This window comes from Ovis aries, chromosome 14, assembly GCF_016772045.2.
Source record: "Ovis aries strain OAR_USU_Benz2616 breed Rambouillet chromosome 14, ARS-UI_Ramb_v3.0, whole genome shotgun sequence".
Taxonomy (NCBI): Eukaryota; Metazoa; Chordata; class Mammalia; order Artiodactyla; family Bovidae; genus Ovis; species Ovis aries.
Genome location: NC_056067.1, coordinates 17,985,842 through 18,001,725, shown reverse-complemented (window position 1 = coordinate 18,001,725; position 15,884 = coordinate 17,985,842). Strand labels below are relative to the sequence as shown.

At 39.1% G+C, this 15,884-nt stretch overlaps 1 protein-coding gene across 1 annotated transcript; it reads right to left on the bottom strand.

Annotated features, from left to right (window-relative positions):
* Positions 1–2,080: 2,080 nt before the first annotated feature.
* Positions 2,081–15,154, bottom strand: CNEP1R1 (CTD nuclear envelope phosphatase 1 regulatory subunit 1). The gene is made up of 6 exons (XM_004014976.5): positions 15,040–15,154; positions 13,934–14,005; positions 11,670–11,743; positions 6,820–6,929; positions 6,651–6,705; positions 2,081–3,445 (listed from the first exon to the last, which is right to left on the bottom strand). Exons 1-6 carry the CDS (start codon positions 15,062–15,064, stop codon positions 3,404–3,406), a joined length of 378 nt encoding a protein of 125 aa, XP_004015025.1. The 5' UTR covers positions 15,065–15,154; the 3' UTR covers positions 2,081–3,403.
* Between the last annotated feature and the right edge of the window lie 730 nt (positions 15,155–15,884).

Here is a 15,884-nt window from a genome sequence, read left to right as displayed (position 1 = left end):
GTTGACTATGTTGAAAGAGTCCTTATCTTTTGGAGATACTTACTGGAATATTTACGGTTTTAACGAAAAAAGTTATCTAGGCTTTACTTCAAAATAATCCTCTGTGGGGGTGAGGAAGTAGAACACAAGACGAATTGGTTACATTTATGTTGGTAACTGTTAAAGTTGGGCAATGGGTCCATGGGTGTCCACTATACCACTTTCTCTACTTCTACATTTAAAATTTTTCATAATAACAATTTGTTACATTTTAAAAAATGATTTTTTAGGGTAGGGCAGGGGCAAATGTCTGATACTGACAGATAACTGTAGGAAAATTAGAATACAGTAAGCAAGGATAAACAATGTTTCTTTTGACCTAATGAAGTTATAATGAAGCTATGTTAGTTTCACTATGGGTTTTTACATTACAAATCTTAGCATTTAGCCTTCTAACTTAAAATCTTCCCTCATGGCTATCTCAACTGAGATGTTAATATTAGGTAAAGTAGCTCTAACAACACGGAGAAGGCAATGGCAGCCCACTCCAGTACTCTCGCCTGGAAAATCCCACGGATGGAGGAGCCTGGAAGGCTGCAGTCCATGGGGTCGCGAAGAGTCGGACATGACTGAGCGACTTCACTTTCATACACTGGAGAAGGAAATGGCAACCCACTCCAGTGTTCTTGCCTGGAGAATCCCGGGGCGGAGCCTGGTAGGCTGCGGTCTATGGGGTCGCACAGAGTTGGACATGACTGAATCGACTTAGCAGCAGCAGCTGTAACAACGAGGTTTTCTTTCTTTAGTGTTTGGTTTAACAACTAGATTTACTGAGCACTGACTCTGTAGCCAAGCGCTGGTTAAGTGCTCTCTGTGAATTAATAACACTGGATATAAGCCTGGATGATTGGCAATACACCTTTATCTTATACATTGTGCCTTTCCCTATCTAAAGACTGGCATCATGCCCATTTTAGAAATGAAAAAACCAAGGCTACATAATTTGCCTAAGGTTACAAAAGTAGCAAGTAGTAGATGTGAGATCAGAATCCAGGCAGTTTGGCCTAAGAGTGCACATTCTTAACCATACCATTGTAATGGCTCGTGACCTGAGTCACACACACGCATTCTTTCAATCTGAGTTAAGAGACTTAGTGTTGGTTGTCTTCAGTCAGTCAGGTGGATGTAAAGTCACTTTGAAAATCTAAGACTGCCTTTCCCACCTGTAAAGTTAGAGGACTAGTCTCAACAGTAATTTCCTAACAGTGTGGAAGGGCATACGAGAGTGAGGGTGCTAGTGGTTAAGAAGCCAGCCTGGCAAGGATCCTTGGGCCATTTCAATTAGAGTAAAGACTTTTTTGGAAAATAAATTATTCTGCTAGAAGTTAAGGTATGAAAAGTCTTTGGTACTGTAACAAAAGTTTCTTGGAGCCAATGGATTCCAAGCAGTCTGGCGTCAGGAAATCCTTGGAATCCTCTCCATGTACGTGTGAAGTATATGCATTACACAGACGTAGATTTCTAGGGAAGGCGAGTCAAGGCTCTTGTTAAATACATGAAGTAGCTGATGATTCCATAAAGGATTTAGGACATATGAAATCGCTCTTTAGTTTTACACTCTTGGAGGAAACTAGCGATCAGTTTTTGAGAAAGCCTGAATTTCCTAATTAAGCACCAAATGTTATTAGGTAACGATGAATAAGAAATGGGGCTTCCCAGGTGGTGCAGTGGTAAAGAATCCACCTGCCAATGCAGGAGACGCAAGAGGCCTGGGTTCAGTTCCTGGGTCAGGAAAATCCTCTGGAGTAGGAAACAGCAACCCATTCCAGCATCCTTGCCTGGAAAATTCCAAGGACAGAGGAGCCTGGTGGACCATAGTCCACGCAGACCCAACTGAGTAACTGAGCACAGAGCACACAGAATAAGACATATTAAAAGTACTGACAGCCTGATAAACTGTGGACCTTCAATTGTCACTTGAAATTTGCTCTACTGAACCTACTGTTAGAGTAAAATATCTCATTTGGAACTAACCTGTATCTGACACACAGTGTGTTTAAAATTCTTTTCAGTTACAGACTTAAACCAAGGAAAAGCCCAATCACTGTGTATATATAAAGTATTTATTTTTATGCACATATTTACCTACAAAATTTACAGGAAATAAAACAATGAAGAATATATAGAATACCCTCTTAAGACTTAGTAGGAGCAGAGGGTTTATTGCTGCAGTTCAAAGAATAAAATTTTATACATGTGAAAGCCAAGATGAACACATTTAAGATAAATGGCAGCCTTGTTAAAAATTTTTTGTCCTGTCTTTGAATTTTCAGCTTTACATTAAATGAAATTAAAAAGATTGCTCATGAAATAATTTAAACCTTTTCAAAATCTTCTAATAAACAGGTAAAAGGCACCTCCAGTTCTTTAAAATATTTACAGCAATCCCGATAGTTTAATTTTAGGGGCTATTATAGTACATGTGGCTAATATGCATACACAGTATGTCATTAACACTCTCTAAACAGTGAGAATTTCAGACTCTAGTTTGTGGCACTGCTCCCAAGTGATCCCGTGATGGAGTGGATGACCAACCACACCTGCACAATACTAGTTTAACAGCATGTCTACCACAGCATAAAACCCAATAATCTAAAACAATGACTGTCAAATTCCCAGACAATGTGTAATTTATAACTAAATTTGTCTACTCAGAAGCCTTTGGAGTGTTCTTAAAATCATTTAAAAAAATATAAAGTATATTTAGCGTTAAATGAAAACAATGAACCTGGAAAATAGCACTATAGTGGCTGAAATTCACTATCTGGTTTAACGAAAACTGTCTCAAAACATCTACAATTTCTTACAGCATAATGGAGATGAATTTTCCTTAGCCTAAGCTCAATCTGCTGTTTTTCCTGCATTATGATTAAAAGAGGAGTACAGAGTAAAAGGCACAGCTATAAATAATAGCCGGTTTTAAAGAGCTGTGGAGATGGCAAGCGGATGTTCTTGAAATACTGGTGCAGGAGAACGACGTCCACACAACATTTCCTCTTTAACATTGGCATTGATTGGCTATTTACAGTAGTTTGCAAAAATACATTATAAAAACTGGATGAGGTTCTGTTTCTAAGTTTAACTTAGTAACATATTACATACATACTTCATCTGCAAAAACCTTCGCAGGATCTGAAGTACTAAAGTGACACTGATGCTGAAACACAGATAATCAAAGGTACCACAGCACTGATAATGAGGGTCATCATCACGAAGACCGTCTGGGTAAATATTGCACCTTTCTTGTCCGCTGTTGCTCTGACAGTCACATGTCCAACTGCAAAAGGAGTCTTTTATGGCTTTTTGCTGTTATCACTTTTTGAAGAAAGGTTGTTTTAAGTCCCAAAACAATGAGTGTAGATTGTCATTGAACATGAGGCCTAGGTTTCAAAATTAGCTTTCCTGTCTGTAAAAATGAAAAGAAAACAAGGTTAAAAAAATATATATATATACAGTTCTATTAAAAGTATCACCACTTTCCTAAAAGCCTTATGAGGCATCAGAACACCCCGTTATATTTAGTCAAGATTAAGCAATTAATAATTATATCTTCCAAGTGTTCTTTGTATAGAATTTTCTTCTAAAATCTTTAGTACTTTAAAACACACACATACAATCTTCCTGAAAATCAGTCAACCAACCCATTGGATAAAATAAAATCCAGACTTGTACAGGCTAATTTATGCTCCTTACCAAGTGGAGTCTATAAAACATAAATAAAACTGTATATCTGAACAAAAACTTTTCCCATTTTCTAACATCAAAACTTTAATTTCCTCAAGTTAAAATGCAAACCTAAGGTTGGACTGATAGATATTCATGTGCTGTTGGTATTCAATGCACATGGATACAACTCTTCTGTATCCATGTGCAGATGGATACAGTAGGGCCAGTGTCATATTTATCAAAAAAAAAAAGTACATACCATATAATCCAAAGAATTTCATTTCTAGGAACTTATCTGAAGAGATGCAAGTGTAAGGACACACATTTAAGTCCTATTCTTTCATTCAGGATTTACTGAGTGCTTCTCATGTGCCAGGCCTCAAGAGACGTTAAAGACCCAGTAACAAACGAGTTTCCTGTCCTCATGGAGCTCGCTCTAATGAAGTATGCACAACATACACAACATGACAGTGTGGCTGGAATTATGATGCATCCACAAAGCGGAGCACTATGTAGTCAAACAGAGTGGACGACGTTAACTGAGACCATGCAAATAAACAAGAACAACAGGCCCAAGACCTTGTATACAGTTAATGTCCAACATATGGCAGCTCTGAAATCCTAACACTGGGTCAAAGAGCAGAACCGAAAACGCTGTAACACTGTTTAGAGGTTCTTTACTCATAAACTTGATTATAATATCTTTCCCTTATAAGCACATGAGATACACAATAAAACATAAAACATGGTGATTATCTTTGGTTGCAAAGTTCTAGGTCAAAAGTGTTATCAGGATTCTGGCTCCCTCTCAAGTCTTACTTTCTCTTAATTTTTGGTAATGCTTTTGTATCTTGGTAGAACTTTGATACTAAGTTTTCTACTGTTTTACTGGGGTGTAATTCATGTAAAATTGTTAAGTTCTGACAAATGTATAGACCCAAGTTGCCACCTCTGAAGGAAAGCTACAGAACATCACCACCACTTAGAAAGTTCCTCCATGCTTCTTTCTAAGGTCAATGGAACCTGAGCTCCCGACATAACTGCTCACCACAGATTCACCTGCCTGTCTCCGGCCTGTAAATAAATAGAATCACACAGTGTGTGTTCTTTCGCTTCTACTTCTTTCACTCAGTGTGTTTCTGAAACTCACCAATGCTACTATGTTTCAGCACTTTTGTTATCTTTTTAACCTGCTATTATAAGATGTGTAGTATTCCACTGTATAAAAATACCATGGATTTAATAAAAAGTTCTAACAAGACAAGCCAAAGTCATCCTTTCCATTTACCTCAAATTCTAGTCCTCTTACAGAAGAAAACAGTTTCAGCATGAATTCTTACATACTGTCTTTTAAATGGATTTATATTCACATATATGAATAAAAATTTGGTGCTTCTAACATGCTAATGAAGCGTTTTATTTCTAAATAACCTGATGATGGGGAAGGTGGGCAGGGGTACACATAAGAACGGCCATGAAAACAAAAAAGAATGGCCAAGAGCTGATTTACTGTTGACACCGGTCGAGGATAAATGAAGTTCATTTAGCTCTTCTCTTTGCCTTCTTATGTTTGGAAATTTCCCTAATTAAAACTTAAAAAAAAAAAAAGCACCAAACTGAGCATACTGTTTGTTAATTTACTCTTTGCTCCTAACATTGTCTTGGACGCTTCCACGTCTGTATTTACAGATTTACTTCTGATTTCCTATGATATGGTTTTACAACAGCCTATTTCAACACTCCCTTGTTGAGACACAAAAATTATTTCCATTTTTTTTTCACTACTAAGGATGTTATAATGAACAACCCTGTGTACCTGTGGGATGGTACCCCCAACCAGGGTAGGAGAAGAAAAGCAGAATGGTTAGGTCATGAGGCAAGCACATACTACATTTTATAAGAATGACGAAAACTATCCTTCAAAAAGGGCTTCCCTGGTGGCTCAGATGGTAAAGTTATCTACCTAAAATGCAGGAGACCTGGGTTTTGGGTTCAATCGCTGGGTCAAGAAGATTCCCTGGCAAGAGAAATGGGAACCTACGGTATCAATGTATATTCCCAACAAGCGGCGTGTGGCTGCATCATTTCACCACAATACTAGTTATAAAGTATTTAATTTTCACTAATCAGTTCATTTATAAATGAACTGTTTAACTTTGCACTTCCTCCATGATAAACGAGGCTGTCCAGTCTTCACCTTTATCCATCTGTATTTCCACTTGTGTGATATGACTTAACCTTTTCCCATTTTAAAAATGTACTATTTGTCTTTTTATTATTGATTTTTAATAAGTCTTCAAATATCGTGGATACTATCCTCTACATTCTCTTTCACTGATCCAGTTGTTCTCCTTCCCTAAAATTTTTTTGGCCTTTTATTCTAATTTTCTATACTGGGTGGGTATTACTAAATAGTTTTTTAAGTTGAAGGTAAAAATGCTTTTTATAAATAAAATCAATATTGTGACATATTCTCATCATACTGATATGTGATTTAAAAAAAAAAAAAACGGCAGGTTCATATGTCTATAGTCTATCAATTAATCTATTCCTCGATTTAAAACCCTATATACACAACAGCATGAGACAAGTAACAGTAGTTTATAAACCCAACTCCCAGCGAGTCATTTTTGGCCAATAATGACCACTGTATTTCACTGAAGCTAAGACAGCTTCAGTTAGAAGATGCATCATGACTTTATGTCAGTAAGACAGATTATACTCTCTATCAATTTAACTATTAGACACCACTGATTATTAGATGTATCTCAATTTTCAGGGATGTTACAGTATTTTTAAAAAAAGTGTCTTCGAATCAATGCTACAATGAATATTCTCCCTATTAATTCCATTGAGACAAATTATTTTTAACACTTTTTTCACTTAAACCAAAGAACTTCAGTCCTTTCACATACTGTCTACAGTTTTCTAATGAAAATACTTACATCATCACAAGACATGTTGTATTCTGCTAACACAGTTCGACATCGAGCAGCTATACTGAATAAATACGGTCAAAGGAAAATTTGTATTTCAAAAGTAAGCTTTTAACACCACCAGAGAGGTGCTTTAGTTTAGTTCTGAGAATAAAATTCAATTCATGATAAAGGATACATTGACGGTGCAACTACTCTCTTGTGAATCCCAGCGAAGAATAAGCCTATTAGAGTGATACAGCTAATGGTGAAAAATGGATGGTTCCATAATGATGTGAAGAAGGACACCTGTCAAAAGAAGAGTTTGAAACATAAAAATGTTAAAAATCTTAGAACAGTATTGATTCCTACTTCTTTACTTGTGCATGAATACATGTAACATTTAATTCTCTAAAGTATGAGAATTTGCTGAGTTCCCTGGTAGCTTTTGGCCTTTCACTGCCACGGCCTGGGTTTGATCCCTAGTCAGGGAACTGCTCCTTGGAAGAAAAGCTATGGCAAACCTAGACTATACAAGAGCAGAGACATCACTTTGCTGACAAAGGTCCATATAGTCAAAGCTATGGTTTTTCCCATAATCATGCCTGGATGTGAGAGTTGGACCATAAAGAAGAACCAATGTTTCTCAATTGTGGTGCTGGAGGAGACTCCTGAGAGTTAGCTGGACAAGGAGGAGACCAATCCAGTCAATCTTAAAGGAAATCAACCCTGAATATTCACTGGAAGGACTGATGCTGGAGCTGAAGCTCCAATACTTTGACCATCTAATGCAAAGAGCCAACGCAATGGAAAAGACCCAGAGGTTCGGAAAGACTGGAGGGCAGGAGGAGAAGGGGTAACAGAGGATGAGATGGTTGGATGGCATCACCAACTCAATGGACATGAGTCTGCACAAACTCTGGAAGACAGTGAAGGACAGCTAAGCCTGGCATGCTGCAGTCCGTGGGATCACAAACAGTCAGAGATAACTTAGCCACTGAACAAGGAACAAGAGGGAACTGGGATCCAATGCGCGAGGCAAGGCAAAAAAAAAGGGAATTTGAAGACTTTCCCAAATCCCAGTTCTTCATATTGCTAGCTATACAAATTAATGTCTGTTTTAAATCTTCAATGCAGCAAAACAATATAGTAATATTCCCTCCATTCATTTCAAATGCTTCAACCATTACAAATTCAACTCTATAAAAAAATACCCTACTGACAATATTTACTGAACCCTTCCTAGTGAGAAGTAATTTAAAAAGCGTAAGACTACAAGTTCCGTGGACTTCCCAGGCGGTCCAGTGGTTAAGACTCCATGCTCCCAGAGAAGGGGGCTTTGATCTCTGGTTAGGAAAGATTCCACATGCCATGTGCCATGGCCAAAAAGAAAAAAGCTCTGCAGGAGGAGGGACACTGTCCTGGGCGCGGCATTGCTATTTTCCCAACGCCTGAAACAGGCCTTGGCAAATATTGGCGCTCAGGGGCTTCCCCAGCGGCTCAGCGGGTAAAGAATCAGGATAGCCTGCAATGCAGGATCCACAGGAGACAGGGATTCAGTTGCTGGGCTGGGCAGATCCCCTGGAGGAGGAAAATGGCAACTCACCCCAGTAATCTTGCCTGGGAAATCCCATGGACAGAGGAGCCTGGCGGGCTATAATCCAAAAGGTTGTAAAGAAGTGCACACAACTGAGCAACCACCCAGGCAAATACAGGTGCTCAATAAATATTGTTGAATGAATGGAGATGAAGCCTCTAATCTCAATGAAACACAAGTCAGACAGGATCTAATTATCTTCCCTGTTAAAAAGCAGAAGTGAGCAAACTGCATACACAACCTGGTCTCAGTCTAATCACTACCATTTTCCTTTTCTCTCTTCACCTGGCTAGCTCCTACATATCCTTACAAGACTCAGTTTCAGCATCACCCTTTCTTTATGAAAGAGACAAAGCATGAGTTTGGTTTTGAAGTTACTAGATTTAGATGGCCACAGGACATTCCAGGAGAGAATAATTAGTAGCTATCCGTAAAAAACTACAGTTCAAGAGAAACAAAGGGCTAATTTCAGATATGAGCATAATCAGATGGCAGAAAAAAACACAGAACCATCCACAATTCTGAGACTATGTAGAAGGACAAGGGAACAGGATCCAGAATGGCACTGAAGCCAGACTACTGGGAATCAGAATGCAGATGGAGAAGGCAAGTATTTAGAGGCGAGAAAAAGAAATCAAGTGGACTAGAAACTAAACGGGAGTAACAGAATCAAACTAAGGGCATCTGTGCTCCACTCTCATACTAAGATGTGTGTACGTGTTTCAAGACAGAGAACTAAACTTAAGGAAGAACAGGGGCCTAGCACGGTACTGGTTAAATAAACTTGTCAAGTGAAGAGATGACAGGCTGAAAACATCAGGAAGGAGATGGCTCCCAGAAGGATGGGCTCTTGAAGAAAGATTAATATTCCAGAGTAATGTCTTCTTAAACCCTTGAGGACAGTTCAATTCCCACAGGCTAGCTGTGTTTTATGAGCCCTGCACAATATTAGCACATACAGTGTTTTAATTTTAATTAGGTCAGCATCCGCCTTCTCTCCTCCATGGCAACAATCAACTGCATCCAAGTAACAGTTTCCTCCTTTAGTTTAGGCACTCCCATACTTCCCAGCTTGCCACATTCCCTCTCCCCTGTGTTCCTCCAGCCAGCCACTGGCTTCGAGTTTGCAACTCTTCTTACAGACACAATTGCTGTTTATCAACTCGTCAGGTCTGAAGTTATTAAATATTGAAATATAGAGTTGACATTTAGGCTAATAGTTACATTCTCACCTAATTTAGAGAATTATATTAACTACACAATTTTGAGCCTATTTCATATTACATTTAATTCTATGTTTTATTAAGATGTCAACTAGCTGAAATCAGCTTATGTTTTTCCCAATTAGAAGTCAGATTCATTTCCCAAGACAGACCTTTTTCTTGCCAGTCTCTTTCAATCTTCCCCCAAGGATGAGTACCAGCTATAAAGGGACACACAGGGGGATTTCTTATCCATTATAAAAACTCCTCTATTAACGTGAAATCCCATCACCAACCTCCCCTGCTCCTATTCTTTTGTGTTTCCACCTCAGTGGATAAAGTCAAGAGAGATGACATGGTAAATAACCCCCAGTTGTCTGAACTGAAATTTAGACTGCTGACAAAAGTCTTATTATTAAGTTTTTCTTCTATATAACTTAAAGGTTGTAAATAAAGCTACTGGAAATAGTTTGTCTAGCTATAGTTTAAAAGGGGAAGTAAGATTAATTTTGTGAAAATTACAGAATCATTAATACCTAAAGAAAACTGAACTGGGAGAAAAGAAACTTCACTGAAAAACTGAAGATGATTATTTCCTCTAACAAAAAAGCTCAAATTTTAAATTAAGGCACAAGTTGGTAGAAAGAGGTAGAAATTTCAGAAACACGCTATCATGTTTCATCGAAGGATGCTTCAAGAAATAACATTATGAAATCTGTTATTGCATTTGGCACAGCGATATTCTTAGTGTCCAATGGGAGATCTCTCAATGTCTCCTATATTAAACTTCAGGCAGAATTTTTTTTTTAAAGATAAAATGAAGTTGAAAAAGAAGGGCTTTGACAGTTTAGGGAATTTACACGTGTTCTCTTCATGATGAAAACCATGGAACTGGCAGTGACTTCAATTCAGTTCAGTTTAGTTGCTCAGTCGTGTACGACTCTTTGCAACCCCGTGAATCGCAGCATGCCAGGCCTCCCTGTCCATCACCAGCTACCGGAGTTTACTCAAACTCATGTCCATAGAGTCAGTGATGCCATCCAGCCATCTCATCCTCTGTCGTCCCTTTCTCCTTCTGCCCCCAATCCCTCCCAGCATCAGAGTCTTTTCCAATGAGTTAACTCTTCGCATGAAGTGGCCAAAGTATTGGAGTTTCATTCAGCTTTAGCATCAGTCCTTCCAAAGAACACCCAGGACTGATCTCCTTTAGAATGGACTGGTTGGATCTCCTTGCAGTCCAAGGAACTCTCAAGAGTCTTCTCCAACACCACAGTTCAAAAGTATCAATTCTTTGGCATTCAGCTTTCTTCACAGTCCAACTCTCACATCCATACAAGACCACTGGAAAAACCATAGCCTTGACTAAACGGACCTTTGTTGGCAAAGTAATGTCTCTGCTTTTTAATACGCTGTCTAGGTTGGTCATAACTTTCTTTTCAAGGAGTAAGCGTCTTTTAATTTCATGGTTGCAGTCACCATTTGCAGTGATTTTGGAGCCCCCCAAAATAAAGTCTGACACTGTTTCCACAGTTTCCCCATCTATCTCCCATGAAATGATGGAACCAGATGCCATGATCTTAGTTTTCTGAATGTTGAGCTTTAAGCCTACTTTTTCACTCTCCTGTTTCACTTTCATCAAGAGGCTTTTAGTTCCTCTTCACGTTCTATCATAAGGGTGCTGTGTGATTTCAGAGACCCTGGCAATTATGCTGGCCCAGATGGTCTATGGTATTAGTGACCAGGTTTCCATCCTGGGTCTGACATCCTCCTGTTTTTTCCTAGTCTTGGCCGCTTAGTACACTTATATCTACTATTTAATCATAATGCTTACTGCAAAGTTGTCTTGAATGCTTTAAGGGGTAAGAAAAGGCATTAACAAAAGTAACTCATAGAAGAAAATGTTGCTGTATAGTTTTTAAAAGTTGGTACTGATGACAGTAAATGAACAAAATAAAATAGTGTTTACACTGAAATATGTAATAGTGAGATACATAACAACTGCATACAAGTTCAAAAATGAAAAGTAATGTAATAGTATTTCTTAGACCTTTTTCTCTGCAAAGATACTTGACCCGCAATAGCCAGCCAAAGTTTTTTTCAAGCAAATTAATATAAGGCATATTTTTAACATGATTAATATCACTACTAGTACTAATAGGTAGCATTTGATTAATACTTTACAAAAAACAAAGCACTGCTATAGCCATTGTCTCACTTAATCTACGAAAGATTTTAAATCAAAACTTCTACCTTTTGTGTCTCGGGATCTATTAACCAGTTCCAGGCACCAGTAGCTGTACAGACAGATACCACTATAAGAAGCACTGATGAAAGATAAACACGAAATTAGTAAGGAAACAAGCCATTACTATGATATTACTACCAGTTCTTAAACAACAGCCAGAGGGTGCAGCACTGCATTAAACAGAAAATGTGCTCTGCTCAGGAAGTAGGGAGACTTGCCACAAGACCTTGGGGAATTCTCCAAAACAATGCGAACCTTAGTAACTGAGGCCGATACTGTCCCCCTGATTCTTTAGTCAGTGTTTCTATAGATTTATGAAATTAAAAGCAGTAAGAACCAAGGTGGTAAAACTTTAATGTAAATTTCTGTTATGTGCTTTACGCTTTCTGCAGATTCAAAACAAAAAACACTCCCCACATTGGTAATGTAAACAAACCAAACAAAGACTCTTTTATGAATGCACTGAGAACTTGGCCTAAAGAATTTTGCCTTGCAGACAACCGCCTGTTGTTGAATTAAACAAAGGTCAGTGTTAGGAGTGTGGAGCCCACCAATCAGTACCAGATTTTCTTTAAGGGACTTAAGGAAAGTTGGGGTAGAATTACTGACAGTACAAGTTAGAAAGATTCTTTCTCCTCATTAAGGTAGAATTATTTTAGAAATTCTAGATAGAGCATAAGTAAAACTTGAGAATAAATAATATTACTAAAATACTACTATACTATTAAAAATAATACAGGGGCACCAAGACCTAGTTAATGTTCTAGAGACCAAGACAGTTACTTTCTTTCAATTGGGATGCAAACATTTTTAAAATTTACAGATCAAGCTTCAAAGAGCAACAGAAATAATGCAAAACCTTAATTATCTACAACCTCTGGTGATGCACTTTTAGAAGAGGCAAATCATAGAAAAACAATCTCATTTGAGTTATTTAATAATACTCAAAATTTCAAATTTATGCTCTCAGCTCAGAACAGATTAAACTCAGTTTCTTACATTTCTATATTTCCAATAAGAAATATACTAAAGTATACAGATTTTTCTTTTCTTGAAGCAAAATCATAATTAAACCCACCAGACAGGACCTCATACACATGGGTATACTAAACAAGCTGATGTCATTTATATGGAAGCACTGAGACGGTGAACCAGAGAAAAAGTGTACTCATTATATTACATTTGATAATCCTATACATTTAAAAAGATTCCCAAGTAACAGTGAAATAAGGTTTTTGGGATAATTCCTAGGTAAACGGGAGAGCTTGAGAAAAATCATTACTACTCGTGAATTCTGACCAATCAGAATTTTTGTAATGTATGATTAGCACTTTGCAAACAGATTTAATAAAAATTACACAAAAAATCCTGACATAGGGAAAGACCCCTGACTTCAGCAGTTCTCTTCAGTTCAGTCCTAACAACTGAATCGTACTTCAAAATAAAGTATGTCCTTCTCGGGCTTCCCTTGTGGCTCATCTGAAGAGTCTGCCTGCAATGTGGGAGACCTGCGTGCGATCCCTGGGTTGGGAAGATCCCCGGGAGAAGGGAAAGGCCATCCACTCTAGTATTCTGGCCTGGAGAAGTCCATCGACTATAACAGAGACCATGGGGTCCCAAAGAGTGGGACACAACTGAGCGATTTTCACTTTTCACTCTTCTTGGAAAAAATTAAACTTCAGCAATGAACAGCCAAGAAATTAAGACTCTCCCAACATAAGTTAACAAAGTATTTTGTTTACTGATCTTATCACTTATATATTTGTCTACATTTCCTATTTCCTATGTATTTCCATGGGGCAGTAACTACAATTCTTTCAAGTCACATTTTACAGTATTGTTGAATATCACTTCCTTTAACAAACTTTACTTCAATAGTTTATAGGCAAAATTGTAAAACTGCTAAACAGACTACTGAAATTTTTATTACGTGTTCTGGTAACCAGATTTGCCATATATGCATAACAAAATATATGTATTTTAATATAAACATAAAAAGTCAACCACACAAAATAAGACTATCCTTTTAGGGTTGTCGGTTTTTTTCCTTAAAATTTCTTTAAAATGCCGTTATTTACAATATTAAATAGATCTAGAACTGTCAAAACAAAAGGGAAATTATGGTTTAATAAAGCAAGCATATGGTTGTTTGTTTTTAAGCAAGCATTTGTTAATCGAAAGTTTTAGGTGAAAGCAAATCACTGCTAGGCAAAATAAAAGTATGAACTGTCAGCTTATTTTCCCTTAAAAAAAAAGTCCAAGCACTTACTTCTCCAACGGCCAGTGGCAGGTTGCAAGCAATGAATATATTCAGTAAGTCTCCTCTCGAAAGCCTTGAGATCTAGGTAAAAAGATTTCAATTTTGAAATTAGCCACTCTTACTAGTCTCAATTTATTACAATGAATTTTAGATACTCTAACTGCTTCAGGTCTTGCATACTGACTTACATGTTTACTTTTTTTTTAATCTGCACTGTTTACTTCTTTACTATGATAGCTTTACGCACTTGACAGAAACACTAGGTTTCTTTAGTTCCAATTTCACATAAAATGGTATGTGGAAAATCAGCAGCAGCCTCAGTCGGCGCTAAAAGCTAGAAATTTGGGGTTGCAAATAAAGAATCAAAATCAAGTAGAGTTTTAACTCTGCTGGAATCAAGAACTCCGTATTAGGATAATGTCTTACCTAGGACCAAAGTCTCGATGCCCTTATGTTTAATTAAGTTACGCTTTCAGTCTGCTCTTACTGGACTTCTGATACAGCTAACGGATGGGTAATGGAAAGACTCTCTCCTTTCCAGCCTCCCAAGAGCTTACAGATGATCTATGTGGCATTTCTGGAGCGCCGACGCCTGGTTCTACAAGACACAGGCGTTCAAGGTGTTCCCTCTGAATGAGCAAGGTAAGGTATCATTTTCAGTTGCGCTTTTCAAACTTTAAAAAGGAGACCAAGAAGCACTCCCTTACCCCGGCAGTTACCAAAAACCAAGGCAGGAATTAGGGATACAACTCTTATCGACTATTAGAAAAAAATAAAGTGAGTTAGCACCCTACAAGGCACAAGTACAACGGTTTGCTAACGAATAAGAAAGAAGTAACCGGGCGAGAAGCTCCCTGGTCCACGCACGGGGAATGGGGGGGAGCTGACGCAGCGCCTCTCCAGCGCCGGCAGAGGCCAGGCGCGCCGGAAGCAGCGCCTGGCCGTGTCCGGCCGCCCCTTGGCCCCTGGGCCGGCCCCCGCGCCCCCAGCTTCGGGCCCCGTCAGTCCATCCTTCGCGGCCTCCTCTCCCGACCAGGTTTCCACGATTCCGGCGCCTCTAGAGCCCCGCGAGCTTCCGGGAGGAATTAAGGAAGGGCCCAGGAAGCGTACCCTACCTTCCGCCTGCTCCAGCGAGTTCATGTCGGGCGGCAGCTCCGGTCACCGGCGCGGCCCCGTCCGCATCTCAGCTCCGCGGTCCCTGCCCGGCTCGCAGCGCCAACTCCCACCTCTAACCGCTTCCCTCCGCCCCTCTTCTTGGCACCTCCCCTTGACTAGACCCGCTACGCTCATTGGACGTTTCCGCCAGACCCTGTAACTAAGACGGTTTTCTACTGGCTAGTTCCCCACGGTCCTCGGGCACTGGCGTTGGACGGTCAGCCAGAGGGACCAAGAGTTGTCGGCGGCTGAGTTGGCGTGACCCTAGCGCCGCCTCCTGCCCTGGGGAGGAACTGCAGCCTGTCCTGTAAAGTTCATTCATTAGTGTGTGTACAATTCCTAGTTTCCTGCTTGGTTCTTTCATTACTTAAATAAGCCTGGCGTGCCGCAGTCCATGGGGTCGCCAAGAGTCGGATACGACTGAGCGACTGAACGTCGACGAACCCTTTAAGTACACATTTCTCCCTTGGTTATTTTTTCTCATGTCATCCAATTTTCATAAATCATAAAATGAGCAAAGTGTTCTGGAACTTATACAAAAAAAAAAAATCTGTAAGGCATTGACTACATTTATATTTGATTAAAACGCTTTCTTGCTCCTTTCCTTGTGGTCACTCATTCATTCAAGAACTATTGCATGTCTGGTAGGCACTGTATTTATGAGGGATGCAGTTTAGCAAGATAGACGAGGTTCCCATCCTCGAAATGAAAGTGTTACAGCAGACAGTAAACACGCATATAGGTCATTAATTTCAGATGAGCTTGGTTCTGTGGAGGAAGTAACAGGGTAATAGGATACAATGAG

Bases quoted from the DNA above. Each gene is read 5' to 3' on its own strand.
- CNEP1R1 (XM_004014976.5), bottom strand. From the start codon at position 15,064: ATGAACTCGCTGGAGCAGGCGGAAG. The intron at 6,930-11,669 runs GTAGAAGTTTTG...TTCTTTTGACAG, and splicing joins TAGATCCCGAGACACAAAAG to GTGTCCTTCTTCACATCATT. The intron at 3,446-6,650 runs GTAAGTATTTTC...TCATTTTTACAG, and splicing joins ACAACATGTCTTGTGATGAT to ACAGGAAAGCTAATTTTGAA.